The sequence below is a fragment of the Mirounga leonina genome, unplaced genomic scaffold, assembly GCF_011800145.1.
Source record: "Mirounga leonina isolate KUSES-001 unplaced genomic scaffold, KU_Mleo_1.0 Mir_173, whole genome shotgun sequence".
Lineage (NCBI taxonomy): Eukaryota > Metazoa > Chordata > Mammalia > Carnivora > Phocidae > Mirounga > Mirounga leonina.
In genome coordinates, this window is record NW_023270447.1 from 57,908,949 (window position 1) to 57,925,435 (window position 16,487).

At 53.0% G+C, this 16,487-nt stretch overlaps 1 protein-coding gene across 1 annotated transcript; it reads right to left on the bottom strand.

The window, feature by feature from the left end:
* Positions 1-424: 424 nt before the first annotated feature.
* Positions 425-6,371, bottom strand: LOC118020235 (vitamin D3 hydroxylase-associated protein-like). The gene is given in 8 exon segments (XM_035020171.1): positions 425-448; positions 1,598-1,723; positions 2,944-3,068; positions 3,486-3,526; positions 4,741-4,947; positions 5,514-5,647; positions 5,960-6,109; positions 6,335-6,371. Coding segments are annotated over 8 exon segments (816 nt in total). The 5' UTR covers positions 6,365-6,371; the 3' UTR covers positions 425-445.
* Between the last annotated feature and the right edge of the window lie 10,116 nt (positions 6,372-16,487).

Sequence of the window (16,487 nt, forward strand, 5' to 3'; positions counted from 1 at the left end):
GCTAGGTCGGGGATCCTAGAGATGGGGAGAGAAGGAGAGAACCACTCAGAAACCACAGGGCAACACCAGTCTGCCCAGAATTGGGGTCCAGAAAAAACAACTCTGCAGAAGCTTCTACTCCTCCAAAAGCCTTTAGCCCCCTCTAGGCCCCCACCCCCTCTCTAAAACCCCTTCCTCTTTCTGAGATGCACCCCTCTCTCTAAAAGCACCGCTCTCTTTTGGCCCCCATTAGCCTTTTCAGTTCCTCTTCTCTGAGCCCCCACTACTCTCTGGGCCCCATTCTGAGTCCTTCTCTTCTGTGGGCTTCTCCCCTCCTGAATGCCTCCCCCACCTTCGGCCCACACTCACTATGTACTTCAGGATATAGGCTGAGAAACACTTGAGAGGGTCTGGCAGGCGGAGCGTATTGATCATTGTCTTTATGCAAAGGTCCACAATGTCCCCCTCACTGAGGAACCACAGACGCGTATCCGGTCAGTCACAGCATTTCAGCCATCAACTGGCTCTCATCCCCACCCAACTCCCACTCCAGAGGGAAGCCATGGAAGGAGGTGAGACCCAAAGAAACACTTCTGTTCCCACCAGCACCACCCCTGGAACACGCACATCCTGAAGACGGGGCCTGGGTTGCTGACTTGCTGTTTAAGGTCACACAATTAAACAGAGGCATCCCACCAGCCCAGGCCCACACAGTCCCTTCCTAGGGCTCAGGTCACCACCAGCCCTGTCCCCAGCCCCATGCCCTACATCTGAGTCCTGACAAACGTACATCTTCTCCAGAAGGGTGGCCCCTCCATCGGCAAACAGACCTCCCAGGAACAGGTGTTCAACAGCATACTCTACACGGGGGATGGAGAAGGGGATGACCTGGGAGACAGAGGCTGAGTCAGGGCCTGGAGCGCTTCCCACCCCGCCCGGGATTGTCTGCATCCCTCAGGATTTAAAGAGAGGATAGCACATCACCACCGGTCTCCATCCACCTGAGCCCCTCCGCTGCCATGACACTCCCTCACCCCCCACGGACACGCCATGGCATTCAAGCAACCCTCATTTCCTGCCTGCTTCACTGTGATCCTGCCCCAGGCCATGTGTTTCACATATGGGAGCTCATTTAACCTTCACAGCCGCCCCATGTGATAGAAAACTGAGGCTCAGGGGGGTTATGAGACTGGTCCAAGATTACATAGGTCCATGTGTCGCCAACCAGCAATTCTCAAAGGGGAGGCAGGACCAGGACAAGCCAATGGGTGTGGGAGGCAGGGGGTGGGGGTGGGAGAGGAAGGGGATTTTGAGGACAGGGATCTCCTCACAGCCATTTGATAGACGCAACAGAAACCCAGGCTATAAGAATTATGGGAGTGAGTCCCTGAGTCACCATCCCTGAAGGGGGAAACTGCAAGATCTTGATGCCTTCCTCACAGGGTGGGCCCACCCTGCCCCCACCTGCAGTCCATCAGTTTTCTCCAGGAAACTTAGGGGAAACACAGTGATGTTAGCAGCTCAGACTCAGATATAACTTCTTTTCTCTCCAAGAATGGCCCAGCCCAGCATCCTCACCAGTCTGGCTTCCCTCCCAATCCAGGCTATGCAAGCCTACCTGATGTCCTGCATCCTGGACCAGCCTGGAGGTGAGCCTCATGGCCCTGGCCATGCTAGGAGTTGGCTGGGTGAAGCCATCTGATTCACAGTAGCCAATTCGAAGGGGCTGGTTACTGAAGTATACCTGTGGGCAAGAAGAGCTGGGTGGGTCTCAGAAGAGACTGAGGCCTCTTCAAGAGCCAGACTGGGACCTTGGGCCACAGCTGTCTTCAACCCAGGGGAACCTACAGAAACTCCCTAAGACCCCCTTGGAGCCTCTCTATATACTTTCCAGGCTCTAGGTCCTCTGGAGAAACCCCTGGAAGGGCAAATGGATGGGGACATGATTGAGTGGATGAGGTAGATAGGCAGATAGATGGTAGATAGATTCATGAATGAGTGGATGGGCATATGTATGAGATGGTGAATGGGTCGGTGGGCAGAGGATCGGATGGATAGATGGGTGGGTGGAAGAATGGGTGGTTGGAATTGAGGAGGGGCAGGTAAGTAAGTAGGTGAATAGACACAAAGACCCTTACACTAAAAAACAGCCAGGAGAGGATGGAGATGGAGAAATTAGTAGAGGCAAATAATGGGTGACAGAAAATGATCACAGGTTGATTGCATTAGGATGTGTGTAGAGATCAGATGAGTAGACATTGACTGAATGGTAGACAGAGACTCTCCCTGTGGAGAGGGTTCTAGAGCAGATAGGGCTGGGTTCAAAGCCCAACTCTGCCAGTTACTAGCTATGTGATCATAGGCAAGTCACTTCATTTCCCCTCAGTTTCCTTGCCTGTAAATGAGAAGCACAATGCTCATTCTATAGAGTGAGTGTTAGGATGAACTACAAAGAGCCTGCACATAGTAGGTACTAATAAATGTTGTTGAATAAACTAATGAATAAATGAAGCCTGCCAAAGCTGGCAGAGCCTGGAGCAATCTTCTGGTCCAACCTCTTTATTATACCACTGGGGAGACTGGGGCCTAAAAAGAGATGTGACTTGGCTGAGGTTACCTAGAGGACTGGAAGCCCAGCTTAACCAGATAGTGGCTAGATGAGTGGATGGATGGGGAGACTCTCTAAACCACACCTGCTGAGTGTTATGTCTGTGTGTGTGTTGGGTCTATGACGATGGAGTCCCTCTCTGGGGGCAGTATTAGCTATGGGTCTAAGCAGCTGAGAGGCCAAAGCAGCTGGTGTCCAGCAGAGATGGGAGGTGAATATGACTGAACATGTGGGCTTCTTGGTCACTGTACCCTGGGCTGGGAAAAGCGGTCTGACCAGATGGTAGACATGTCAATGAGGAAAGAAAGGAGGGGAGAGGTGGGAGTCCTCCAGGCCCGCTCCCCAACCCAGCTCACCTCCTCCCTGAAGGGCATGAAAGGCACAGTGGGGTCCAATCGGTGCATGTCTTCACTTAGCAGGGCTCGCATACACAGCACCAGGCTCTCCACATCCCGGGCCATGGGGCCAGCCACTGTAGTCACTGAACAGAAAGGAGGCAGATTCCTCTCATCCTTTCCGCTCTGGGGACCCCCACGGCCTGGCCTCAGAGGGTGGGGCCCAAGACCATGATCAGGGTCAAAGGGTCCTGGGGCCAACCTGGGTCAGGGGTTGGGGACAGGCAGAGTTGGCACACCAGCCAAAGCAGCTCGGTGCCTGACAGGAGACTCTTAGCTGGGGCAGAACAACAAGAGACAAGTAGGAGAGGCTAAAGCTAGATAGTAGGAAGCACTTCTCACTGGACTTGGGGGAGGCCGGATGGGAGCCATGCTATCCCTTCAGATTGCTTTATCACCAGTGGGGCTAATGTGTCTGAGATAGGGGCTGAGTGAAATGTCCTTGGGAGGAAGGCTGACAGGTTATCTTTGAATGGGTGTGGCCACGGGCACAGCCAGTTTACCTGATTTCTTGCCTTTGACAGCAGAGGCGGTTCCAGAGTAGCTGCAAAACCCCGCCCACCCAGAGTCCTGCTCAGCACTTGAAGGGACTGGCCTGAGACCCAAGGCTTTAGTAGCCAGCCAAGCACTCCCCCAGGACCCAGCACCCAGGAAGAGGAGCTGCTACAACCCTGCCGTGACCCCTACTGCCCACAGCATTAATTCTGATCTCTTTGACTGCCTTCAAGGCTCTGGAGTGTCAGCTCCTTCCACAGCGTACCCTTCTAGACCTTCCACACACACGTATTACTCCAGGCAAAGTAAGTTGCTCACAGTTTACAGCCTTCTAGACTCTAAGCCATCTCTGCATATCCATCCTTCAAAGCCAAGCTCAGATTCTGCCTCTTCCAGGAAGCCTTCCCTTCCCTTGCCCTGCTTCTGAAGGTTTAAAGTCTAGGCTTTTAATAAATCTCTGTTGAAGAAAAGGTCAGCTTCATCCTGTGAATTCCCACAAGCCTTTGACCCTCTCTTAGAGCCCCATCACTTTCTGACTCAGCCATTTGCATGTCTAATAGCACTACAAGGGCAGTGACTGGGTCCGAGAGTGTTCTGTGTCCCCAGCACAAGGGCCACCACAGTGTAGGTACTCCGCAGGGGCAGGGGAGGCTGAAAGGTGGGTGGATGAAGGAACAGAGGCAGTGGATGGATGGGGAGATAATTGGATGAGTGAATGAATTAACGAATGGAAGGAAGAATGTGTATAAATTTGTCAAGGGCTGGGATATCTGTCCTTCTGTTTGCCGATATATCCCAAGTACCTAGTACAGTGTCAGTCACAAAGTAAACACTCAATAAATATTTGTTAGATAAATTAAATGGTGGATGAATAGTGAAATTGATTGATGGATAGAAACTGGGATTATGATTGCATAGGTGCATGAATAGGCAAAGGATGGATAGATGGGAAAATGGATGGACCAATGAGTGACTAAGGGAACAGGTAGGTAGATGGGTAGATGTAAAGACAAATGAATTAATGAACAAATGAACTAATGAACGAGTGGAAGGTCTTTTCTCTGCCACCTACACCAGACATGGCGTGCTGATCTGGGGCTGAAGCAGGAGTTATTTGAAGCTCTCCTACCTTTAGCCACTTCCCCTAGTACTGAGGTGAGTGGATAAGAGTTGATGTGCCAAGCAGGCCCCTCTACTCCCCCAGACTTCTGTTCCCCTAGGCTGGGCTGAGCCCCCCCGCCCCCCATCACCAGCACCAAGTACCTGAGGCGGTATCCCGTGGTCCGGAAGCCACAGACCCCACAAAAGCTGGCTGGTATGCGGATGCTGCCAGCAATGTCGGACCCCATGCCCAGGATGAAACCCCCTTGTGCCAGCATGACTCCCTCACTCCCTGAGGAACCCCCAGGTGTCTTCTTTCAGTTCAGAGGGTTCAGGGTCCGTCCATAGATGGGGTTGCTGCAATAAAAGCTGACGGAAGCAGAAGAAAAGGGGCTGGGAGGTGAAAGTTTAACTGGGGAAACGTCCCTCCCCGTGTAGAGACTGACCCCCTCAGGAGTCAACCCCGGGCCCGCTTTGGCTCCCATGCTCCTCGCCAGGGCTGAGCCCTCCTAGGCTCCTTTACGGCTGAGGTGAGGGCCCACTGCCACAAGGAAGAGCAAGAGTGGACACCAACCACAACTCCTAACTTAAGGACAGGAGCCCCCAGCCCTGCTGTCAGAATTGGGAACAGGTTCCTCGCAAGAGTAGGTACGCTAAATGCTATGGGAGAGGAGAGAAAAGCTGGGGTAAACACAGAGATGAAACTCTTCAGAACCTCAGAGCCTGAGGGCCTGTAGAGACTGTGAAGTCCGCCCACACATTATAAGATGAGGAAACCGAGGCTCAGGGGGCAGGAAAGACTTGCACAAGAACCTCGGTCCTCACGGTCTGCTTGAGTGGCCCCCACCTCACCCTCTGCCCTGAATCAGGACTTTAAGTTGCTGTCAGTCCTGGGCCCACCTCCAAACCCAGCCCCGCCTACCCATTTCAGAGACCTGAGCAGTGTCTGGGGGATGTTGGTCTTAACCAAGGGAATAGCTCCCTGAGCCTTGAGCACTTTCACAATGACCCCATCCTTGGCCGCAGGCTTCTCCAGGAACTGGGCCAGGCCACACGTAGAGTCATGGCCCTGCAAGGAAGTGACATTAACTCCAGCCCATAGGGGTCAGGATGCAACCGCCCAGTGGACAGACTCTCCTCCTCACTCTGCTCCCACTCCACGCCTCTGAGACACATGTGCTGCACCCTTAGGAGAATTCACCCAAGTGGCAGAAGACCATGGTGGGTCAGAGCCAGACTACTGGGTTCAGATCCTAGCTGCCACTTTCTAGTTGTGCCTCCTTGATTACATAACTCGCCCAATGTCACACACTCAGATGCTCACAGGCTCAGTGACGTATGGGCACACACACATATGGGTACGCATGTGAACCCAGCCCACCTTGCAGTCATAGGTGTCCTTGAGGCTGATGGGAACCCCATAGAGAAGGCCTCTCTCAGTCTTCTTGAGCTTCTTCAATGCCTGCAGTTTCTCCTCACACTCGCCCAGGAAATCCATCAGGCAGTTTACCTTCTTATGTACCTTCAGGGCCTGAACAACATTGAGGGAGACCAGATAAGGGGCTCAGGTTGAAGCCAGACATGGGGTACTCAGTCACCCGGCACCCTGACTCAGAGCATGACTGTGGCATGCACCCCCTCCCAAGCCAGCTGTGGTGCCATGATGTTACGCTGGCCCCCACGTCCTGTGAGGAAGACACAGGTGACAGCCCCCACCCCACTCCTGACCCGACCCCCACCTCCTCTAAGTAGCTACCGAGGACACTCTCCAGACTGAGCTCTTCATCCTCCAGCTTCTGGGCCAGACTCTCCAGGGGCAGCTCCAGGATGGCCTTGGGGTTCAGGGAGGGTTCCTGTGGAGATGGGAGGGCAGAGGTCGATGACTGATTCGCTCTAGTCCACTCGCACATACTCAACATCACCTCCTCACACGCCACCGGATACGCAGTTGCACACCCATCCATGTGCTCAGCACACGCTCCTGGACTCATCCTTAGCATGAAGCACATTTCCTGATCGGTGTCCAGGTTGGCATGAAAGTCCTGGATGTTCCCTCTGTCTCTGCCTCCCCAGTGCCCAGCCTGGACACAGAGGAGGGCCTGCCCCCTCATGTTGCTACCCAGAATGGGCACAACGGCAGTGGGCGTGACTCTATCTGCACGTTCTGGGACTCAGGTGTTATGGAAGTGAGGTTCATCTCTGTAGGGTTTGCCTTCAGGGGGCACCCCGACATCCCAACTTTCCTTCCTATCCAGCCTTCCCACTCCTGGTGATCTGACCTGGGGAAGGACATCTTAGTGCCTGAGCTCAGAACTTCCCCACCTGTATGCCACAAGAACTTTCAGAAGGGCCCAGACACAGATCCTTCTAGAATAGAGTGGGCAACTGGCTAGAATGCACCTCAATGGCTGCATTGTGGCTAAAAGGAAATCCTTCTGAGTCACTTAGCAAAAAGCCACTCCCACAAGTTGCCCACCACCCCCAGCTGCCCTAGCGCCTGCCATGGGACTCTGCCCTCTCTTCACAGTCCAGCAGGTAAAAGGTTAATGCCCGGCCCAGCAGGGACCCTCTAGGCACAGCCCCTGATTCCCTCAAGGACTCTGAAGAGCCAGCTTGAGCTCATCCCTTGCCCTGCTCCCCCCAGCCCTAAGGAGCCCCAGTAGGACCCTCCAGGGACCATCCCAGCACACGCTGACCCACAGGCACCCATCAAGACTACATGTCAGCCCCCAATTCCTACATATCTACCTGGAGAGATGACACCCCTCTGGGCAAGTGCCCAGTGTCCATCTGGGACCCTGAGGTTACCGCTCCCCTGCAGTTGTCCTCACATGGCCACTTGTAAAAATGGGAGCCTCTCAGGGAGCTGGGGAGAGGTGGGGAGAGCAAGCAGAGGGAGTTAATGGCCACTGGAGGTGGCTGCTGGGACTGCCCCTCTGCTGGCATGGCAGGCACTCCAGTGACTTGGTGGGATGGGCAGGGCTGCCAAGGGCCCAGTAATACAGCCACCAACCCAGTTAGTGTCCCTTCCGTAATAGAACAAATTCATCGAAACTCACTAAACACCCGCCCAGCAAGGATAACATTAGTTTTATTATTACTACAGTGAGAGTTAGTGAATCGTGTAAGACTGATGAATCACAGACCTTACCCCTGAAACAAATAATACATTATATGTTAATAAAAAATAAAAATAAAAAAATAAAGTGAAAGCTCTCACTTAGGTAGTTCTTGCTGTGTACCAGGCACCACTGTAAACATTATGAACTCACTCGACTACTATCATTATAATCATCACCCCATTGTAGAGATGAGGATGTTAAGGCACAAAGGAGTTTTTTAAAAAATAGATGCATCAGGGGCACCTGGGTGGTGCAGTCAGTTGGACGACTCTTTTTTTTTTTTCTTAAGATAGACTATTTATTTTTTTAAGATTTTATTTATTTATTTCCAGAGAGAGAGTGAGAGAGAGAGAGAGAGCAAGAGCACAAGCAGGGGGAGTGGCAGGCAGAGGGAGAAGCAGGCTCCCTGCTGAGCAAGGAGCCCGATGCGGGGCTCGATCCCAGGACCCTGGGATCATGACCTGAGCCAAAGGCAGACGCTTAACCGACTGAGCCACCCAGGCGTCCCTTATGATGGCATTCTAATAACAATGTTTATGACTTAGCTGACAACAGAGATGCTTGATTAATAGAATCTCAGCATTAGAACAGCTAGAGGACTGTGAGTATAATTGCTACAGGTTTGGCAGAAGCCAAGCAAGGACTCCATACAAGGAGTGACATCCATGATGTCGACAGAAAGTCTCTATTTAATGAGACTACAAGTCACCTAATGACTCTCAGTTTATTGGGAGAGCTTTGAAAGATAGGGAAATCTTCCAAAGATGTGAGCCACATCAAAAGATCCCCACAAGTTTTCTATAAATTAACAGATCACTTGGAAATTATTAGGATAAGTTGATAGAACTGAGCCTCAACTTATTTCACTTTCAAGTCATTTTAACATATACTTTGGTTTAGAACAAATCCCCCTCCTGCCAAGTCCCACGGCTCCACAGCCCCATCTGGCCTTCTCCGCACTCACTGGTGCTGCCTCCTATCGTGGTTTAAAAATCAAAGAAAATACATTTTAAAGTTGTTAGTTAATTGATGTATTATTAATATTTCCAAAGCAGTTGTGAAACATGTTTAATATCATCAAAACCTTCAGCCGTCAGGGGGGCTCATGTCCTCCTGAGGTGACCAGAGCTTCCTAGCCAGCAGCCTTCAGCCATGAGCAGCCTGTCCATTTACCCCAGTGGACTCTGAGTATTATTTTCTATGCGCTCTACAGAAACACTGCCTTATCTCAGGCTCTTCTCTCTCCGGTACTGTCTTTCCTCTTCCTTCCTCCTTTTGGAAAACTCCTACACATCCTGTAAGGCTCAGCTCCAACACCACCTCTCCATGAAGGCTTCCCCACCCAACCCTCTCCAGATGGACCAAAGCCCTTCCTGCCGGGTCCCAGAGTTCTGCGGGCATTTGGCCCTCGCCACACTCAGCTGAGCTGCCTCCCATCACAGTTTGCATAGCTCTGTTCCCACCATGCTACACTCAGACCGGGAGCATCTTTAATGCAAGTTGAAGTCAGATGTCAGATTCATCTTGATTATGAATCTGTCTCCAAGGCCCAGCAAAAGGCAAGACCAGAGGAGCCCTCTGCAAGATGTTGCTAAGCTGAACTGAATTGGATTTGTTTGAACCCTGCCAGGGTTTGACCTGTCTCAGCCTCCTACCTCCCTGGGACATAAAGCTGGACACCTGAGGCCCTGAGGGTATCCTTGGCAGAGGGGAAGGTGCCCAGGACGGACCTGTGCAGCTTTGTTGGGAAGAGAATAAGGTACTGAATGCCAAGAGGTCTGTAGCCTTGGGGAGAAGCTGGAGACACCAGGGATGACCTCACCCCAAACCCCTTCCACTCCTCCAGCCAAGCAGACGCACACCCCCTGGCCAGGTACCCAGCCCAAGAGCTCTACATGCCAGATGCCCACACATATACCAGGCAGATGCCCAGACCTACACAGAAGCGGATGTCCTCACACGTCAGACGCCTGACCACACAGGCACATGCTCAACCAAACATTCAGACCCAAACCAGCCACACATATCTACATGTACACACTCCCACCTGTAACACAACACATACACACCCAGCCAGGCACACACACCACAAGCCCATAACCAAACACAAGCAGCACACAGCCGGGCACACCACTCAACCAGCACACAATAAAATAAAATAAATATAAATTAATATATAAAAATATATTATTTTTATATATTATATATAATATATATATAATATTATAAATATAATATTATAAAAATAAAATAAAGAGCCAGCAGGAGGCACCCATAAGCAGGTTCTGGTGTGTGCAATGAAGGGACCCAAATACACCACCGTGCACGCGCATGTGCACACACACGTGCGCATGCACGCACACACGCACACGAATCCTCTCCATCACACTGATTCACCACAGCAACCCCATTAGCCCAGATTTCCTGCTCACCAACCAGGGAGGGGCAGCTGCTCTCTGGGGGCAGATTGATTTATCCAACTAATTAGCCCCAATTAATATTAATACACATTCTCAGGAACTGCAGCAGCTCGGGCAGAGAAGCTGCCCCTTGGGGCCATCAATCACCATCCAGGGGACGGCAGAGGACACTCAGGAACTCCAGAGCATGGGGATAGCACCTCAGGCATTATCCCCAACCCCCACTCCCAGAACTCCCAGGGAGTCTGCCACCATCAACCACAGTTGGGGACCCTAAGATACCATGAGCCCACCCCTCGTAGGGCAGTTGGGGAGCCCAGGAAGGGGCTGTCACGTCTTCCAGGCCCCACAGCAGACCCCAAGCACAATGGAAGGTGGGCTGCCTCTCCTTCCCACCCTGCTCTCTGCTACTCTAGGCAGGGTCTGCTGCGACACCCCCAGCTCAGTCCCTTCACCTTCAAGTCCCAGCCCAGCCACGATGATTGACCCAGTGCCTTGAAGTGTCCCCACCTAAGCTGTCAAAAGTCCCTTTTAAGACACAGAGCTTCCTGGGAGGACCCCATCTCCAGTGACCACCCTGTGCTTTGCACGCATCAGGTGCTCTCAAACATTTGCAGAACCCGGGGGCAGGGAGATGGGAAGGAGAACGTGTAGACCAGGGTTCCTGTGTCAGTGGGGTGTGGGGGTACTCAGGGGCTAAAAGAGACCTGAAAGAAGACCTCCTGCCTCCAATTGCTTCCATCAGTTTATCTTATTTCTTTTCTTTTCTTTTCTTTTCTTTTCTTTTCTTAAGATTTTATTTACTTATTTGACAGAGAGAGACACAGCAAGAGAGGGAACACAAGCAAGGGGAGTGGGAGAGGGAGAAGCAGGCCTCCCGCCGAGCAGGCAGCCCGATGCGGGGCTCGATCCCAGGACCCTGGGATCATGACCTGAGCCGAAGGCAGCCGCCGCTTAACGACTGAGCCACCCGGGCGCCCCCCAGTTTATCTTATTTCAACAAAAAGCTCAAGTGAACACCCGCCACGTTACTGAGTCCTGTGCGGGCACTGGGAGAACAAAGAAAACCCATGGCCCCCAATCTCAATGGGTTGGAAGTACATGGATGGAGGAGGAACTGACAACAATACAAAAAGCCAGCATGGGGAGAGCTGGGGGTAGGGGGCTGCCCCCCGCCCAAGGCTCCTTGTCTTCTGAAGGGGATGGGGCAATGGTCCCGAGGTGGGACCTGCCTATTGGGATGGAGGGCTGGGGGGCCTTTGGGAGAGGCGTCCGCTCCCCTGCTGCCAGAAACGCTGGGCCAGGGCCTCCATCTGCTGCAGTGCCACCCCCCTACGCTTCTGTGCCCTGGGGATCTTGTTCCGTGCTGGAGCATGCTGCCAGAAGAGCAGGGCAGCCCCCAGCAGGGCCAGCAGGAGTACCAGCAGCCAAGCTACCCCAAGCATCACAGAACCTGTGTGGATAGAGCAACTGTTTCCTCGAGGGCCCTGCCTGCTGGCCGGCCAGCTACATGCTCGAGCGCCCTCCCACAGCCTGCGCATCAAGGGGCAGAGGCCAGCCTGACCCTGCATGGGGCAGAAGCCAAACTCCTCCCACCTAGTTCTTGGCCCTACCTGGACTTCCTGGGGACAAAAGCCCTCGTGCCTCGGGCAATGCAGAACAAGAGGCTTGGGCAGAGACCAGCCCGAAGAGGAGCCCAAGCCTGCAGGTGGGCAGGGGACCAGGCTCTGATCGGACCTCCTCACACAACTTCTCCCCCATCCTGCCCCTCAAACACCCCACCAGAACCCTGGTCTGACCCGTGGCAGTTCCTAATGGAGTTGTCCCTGGGGGTTCCTGTTTCTTCCAGGATAATTGCCCACCCCCTGAACACAGTTCACAGGCTATATAGAGGTGGACCGAACAGGCTCACTCTGGAGGGCGTCTGGGGCCCAGGCAGAGAAGAAAGCAGGGACCCTGGGGGGAGCAGGCATCAGCCCCAGGGGAGATGATGCCAAGAAGTGAGGACCGAGGCAGGCAGGCAGAGCCCTCACCCCTGCTTCTGTTACCCTCTCTGGGCTCTCATTCCTGACTGTAACGCAAGGCCACACTCGGGATCCTGGGATTCCAGCCTCCCCAGTCGATTGGTTCTCCCTTCCAGACTCACGTCCCATCTTCTCATTGTTCCAGGAGCCCCATATAGGCCAGGGGAGCAGTGGAGAGGAGTATGAGCCTAGGGGGGTGAGGGGGCGCAAGTGGCTTCCTGGAGAAGGAGCAGAAACAAGGGGAAGATATGGGGCAGTGGAGCAGGAGGGACTGGTTTGGGAGCCCTCTGGCTCTTGCTGGATCTTCTGGCCCAGTCCTGTCTCAGAGGGAAGAGAGGAGCGACCCATCACAACTGAGGCTGCCAGTCATTGGGACCAGGAGTGGTGGTTCCACCCTTGAGACTGGGACGTTGGAAGCAGAACTGGTGGAAAGATGTTTGTGGTTGGTAATGTTGAGTCTGAGCACCTTAGAGTCGCCCAGGGCCAGATGTGGAGTTGGCAATTGACCTGTTGGTCATGACCCAAAGGGTAACCCCAAGGTCATCCACCCTCTAATACTCTGTGTCCTCACCAACAGGTCTCTGGAACTAGCCCCTCTCATTGGCAAACTCCCCAGGTCCTTCCTCCTCTTTTCAGACCATTTCCTTCCCCCATACCAAGGCCTCCCTCGCTAAACCCTGGCTCTCCTCTGATGGCTCAGCTCCCCCAGGAAATCTAGGATCCTTACCCCTTACAGCACCCTAAATCTTGCTACATCATCCTTTCTCAAGTGGCACCCCTCCATTAGCACATCGCCCCATTTTATTTCCTCATCGCACTTACCATTAACTGAAATTATCTTGTTTACTTATTCCTTACCTCCCTCCCTAGAAAGTAAGTTCCATAAAAGCAAGGACCTTGGGGCGCCTGGGTGGCTCAGTCATTAAGTGTCTGCCTTCAGCTCAGGTCATGATCCCAGGGTCCTGGGATCAAGCCCCGCATTGGGCTCCCTGCTCCGCGGGAAGCCTGCTTCTCCCTCTCCCACTCCCCCTGCTCATGTTCCTGCTCTCACTATGTCTCTCTCTGTCAAATAAATAAATAAAATCTTTAAAAAAAAAAAAAAAAGCAAGGACCTTGTCAGCCCTTTTCAAAATGCCTGGCACAGAGCAGGTGCTTGGTAATACTTTTTAAATGGAGGAATGATAGGTGGTTGAGCCCTTCATTCCCACCTTTTCGTCTACGTGTTTCTGCTGGCTCCTTCCTAGCAGCATTTAACATGCTTAAGTCTCTCTCATAAAAAAAAAAAAAAAAGAGGGGGTGCCTGGGTGGCTTGGTTGGCTAAGCATCTAATTCTTGATTTCAACTCAGGTCGTGATCTCAGGATCGTGATCTCAGGGTCGTGATCTCAGGATTGTGAAATTAAACCCCGTGTCAGGCTCTGCACTGGGTGTGAAGCCTGCCTGGGATTATCTCTCTCCCTCTCCCTCTGCCCCCCGTTCCCCCACTTACTCTCTCTCAAAAAAAACAAAAACAAAACAAGCCTTCACGGGGTACCTACTGAGTACCAGGCACCTTGGTGAGTACTGGACACATAAGAGCAAATCCCACGCACCCCGACCCCAAATGGCCTCCCCGGCCTAAGACACCCAGGATTACCCCTCTCAAACTCTGTGGTGGGAAACATGAGGAGGGGGCAGCCTAGGCGGGCTGGTACGCTCTGGACTTGATTATGTGGGTGTTTCTTAAGGGTATGGCAGATCAGATTGCCCTGGTGTGTGCCTGGAGTGACACACCCCAGAGTCTTTCCTTGGCCCTGATCCGATCAATATATTTATTGGTGACTTAGATGAAGTTAAAGAGCTCTAGTGCTCATACCTGTGGATGGACAAGCTGAGAGGCAAAGCAGAAAGAGTGGCCAACATGGCCAGGATCCCAAAGGCTCTCAATAGGCTAAAGCCCTGGGATGACCCTAGAAGATGCTGCTTAACAGGGACAAATAGCAGGTATTCTCACAGTGTCCTAAACTCCAACGATCGCAACCCCAGGGAGGGGAAGGGAGGGTGGACGATGATCTGACAGAACCTCCTGGAGATACACACCTAGCAGAGGAGCCCCGTGAATGGACCTTGCTTCTGTCTCCGGTGTTTGTGGTCACCGAGCCCAGAACCTGATACCCTGGGATGTTTAGTGCATGTGCCTGGGACGACTGTGCAAATGAGCGAAGTATCTTAAGTTTGGCTTAGTGACTTCAAGTCTCTGTGTAAGTCTTTGGCCTTGGCCAGATTCGCAACCGTCTCTAAACTTGTTTCCCCACCTAGCAAATGGAAGCAATAATGCCCATTTTTTCCAATGGGATAATGGGTTATCAACTCCACAGGCTAACAGATGTTGGATTCTATTATTAAGACACAGCCCCTGGGCGCCTGGGTGGCTCAGTTGGTTAAGCGACTGCCTTCGGCTCAGGTCATGATCCTGGAGTCCCAGGATCAAGTCCCGCATCAGGCTCCCTGCTCGGCAGGGAGCCTGCTTCTCCCTCTGACCGTCCCCCCTCTCATGTGCTCTCTCTCTCTCATTCTCTCTGTCTCAAATAAATAAATAAAATCTTAAAAAAAAAAAAAAGACACGGCCCCTGCTTTGGAGTATGGACAGAAGCACAAAGAAGTGTTCCAAGCAGAGGGGACCCGTATAACACAAAAGCTCTGAAGCAGGTGCCACCAGCTGGAGATGATCCAGAAACGGAAAGGTGCTCTGTGACTGGAGCACAATGAATGAGAGGAAGAGACACGCTAGAGGCTGGAGAGGTAAGCAAGGGCCATGTCCCGCAGAGCCTCGTAAGACACAAGGAGGGGACTGGATATTATTCTGGGTGGGATGGGAAGCCATTAGGCCTTGAAACACGTGACTCGATCTGATTTACACTTTCAAAGCCTCCCTCCGGCAACTGCATGGAAAGTGGACCGGGGAACAGGTGCGGATGGAGGCAGGGAAGCCCAGTTAGGTCACTGCACTGTCCAGAGGACGGGAGGAGCAGGACTCGAGTGCTAGGTAGTGATGGAGACGGAGCACAGTGGTCTCTCACCGGCCGCAGCGCCCACCTCCACCGCCCCTCGGCAGCGTTTGCCTCCTCGTCTAACCTTTCCCCAAACCCTGATCCCCCAGGGAGCAGATGTGTTTGTGTTAATGTCCCACCACCCCCATAAGCCCCGGAGCCTCTCAAGGATGGGAGTCAGGCCTGGTGGAGCCCCAGCACCAGGGAGCACGGGGCTGGGCAAGGCCATGCTGGGGCTCGAAGGGTGACGCGGTGAAGCAGGGAAGGGAAGAGGACAGGCACCCCCCCTACAGCCTTGTGTCTAAGAGCACAAGGATATCAGTAACCAAAGAGAGAACCGGGGCAAGAGAAGGAAAAAAGTAGAGGCAGGTGGTTTTATGGAATGACAGGAGACAAACTGACACAGCAGTTCCAAGGATTCAGGACAAAATCAAACAGCTACCTGGCCATCCCCATCTGGGCGTCCATGTGGGTTGGGCCCTCTCTGGTCCCTCACCGGCCCCAGCGCCTAACTCCCCTGGCCCTTGGCAGCATCTGCCTCCTCGTCTAACCTTTCCCCAAGCCCTGATCCCCCAGGGAGCAGATGTGTTTGTGTTAATGTCCAACCACCCCATAAGCCCCGGAGCCTCTCAAGGATGGGTCAGGCCTGGTAGAGCACCAGCACCGGGGAGCACGGGGCTGGGCAAGGCCATGCTGGGGCTCAAAGGGTGACGCGGTGAAGCAGGAAGGGAAAAGGACAGGCACCCCCCCGCCGCTACAGCCTTGTGTCTAAGAGCACAAGGATATTGGGGTGCCCGGGTGGCTCAGTCAGTTAAGTGTCTGACTTTTGATTTCGGCTCAGGTCATGATCTCAGGGTCCTGGAATCCAGCCCTCCCCCACTCCCTCCCACCCCACTGGGCTCCCTACTCAGTGGGGAGCCTGCTTGAGGATTCTCTCTCTCCCCCTCTGCCTCACCCCCCCCACTTATGCATGTGCACTCTCTCTCTAAAATAAGCAATCTTTTTAAGATTTTATTTATTTATGGGGCAGAGGGAGAGGGAGAAGCAGACTCCTCGCTGAGCAAGGAGCCAGACTCTGGGCTCAATCCCAGGACCCTGGGATCATGACCTGAGCCAAAGGCAGACGTTTAACCAACTGAGCTACCCAGGTGCCCCCCCAATAAATAAATCCTTTTAAAAATTAAAAAAAAAAAAAAAAAAGCACAAGGATATCAGTAACCAAAGAGAGAAACAGGGCAGGAGTAAGAAGCTGGGGGGTGGGGCGGGTACAGATGATTCTATGGAATGATATGAGGCAAAATGACACAGTAGTTAC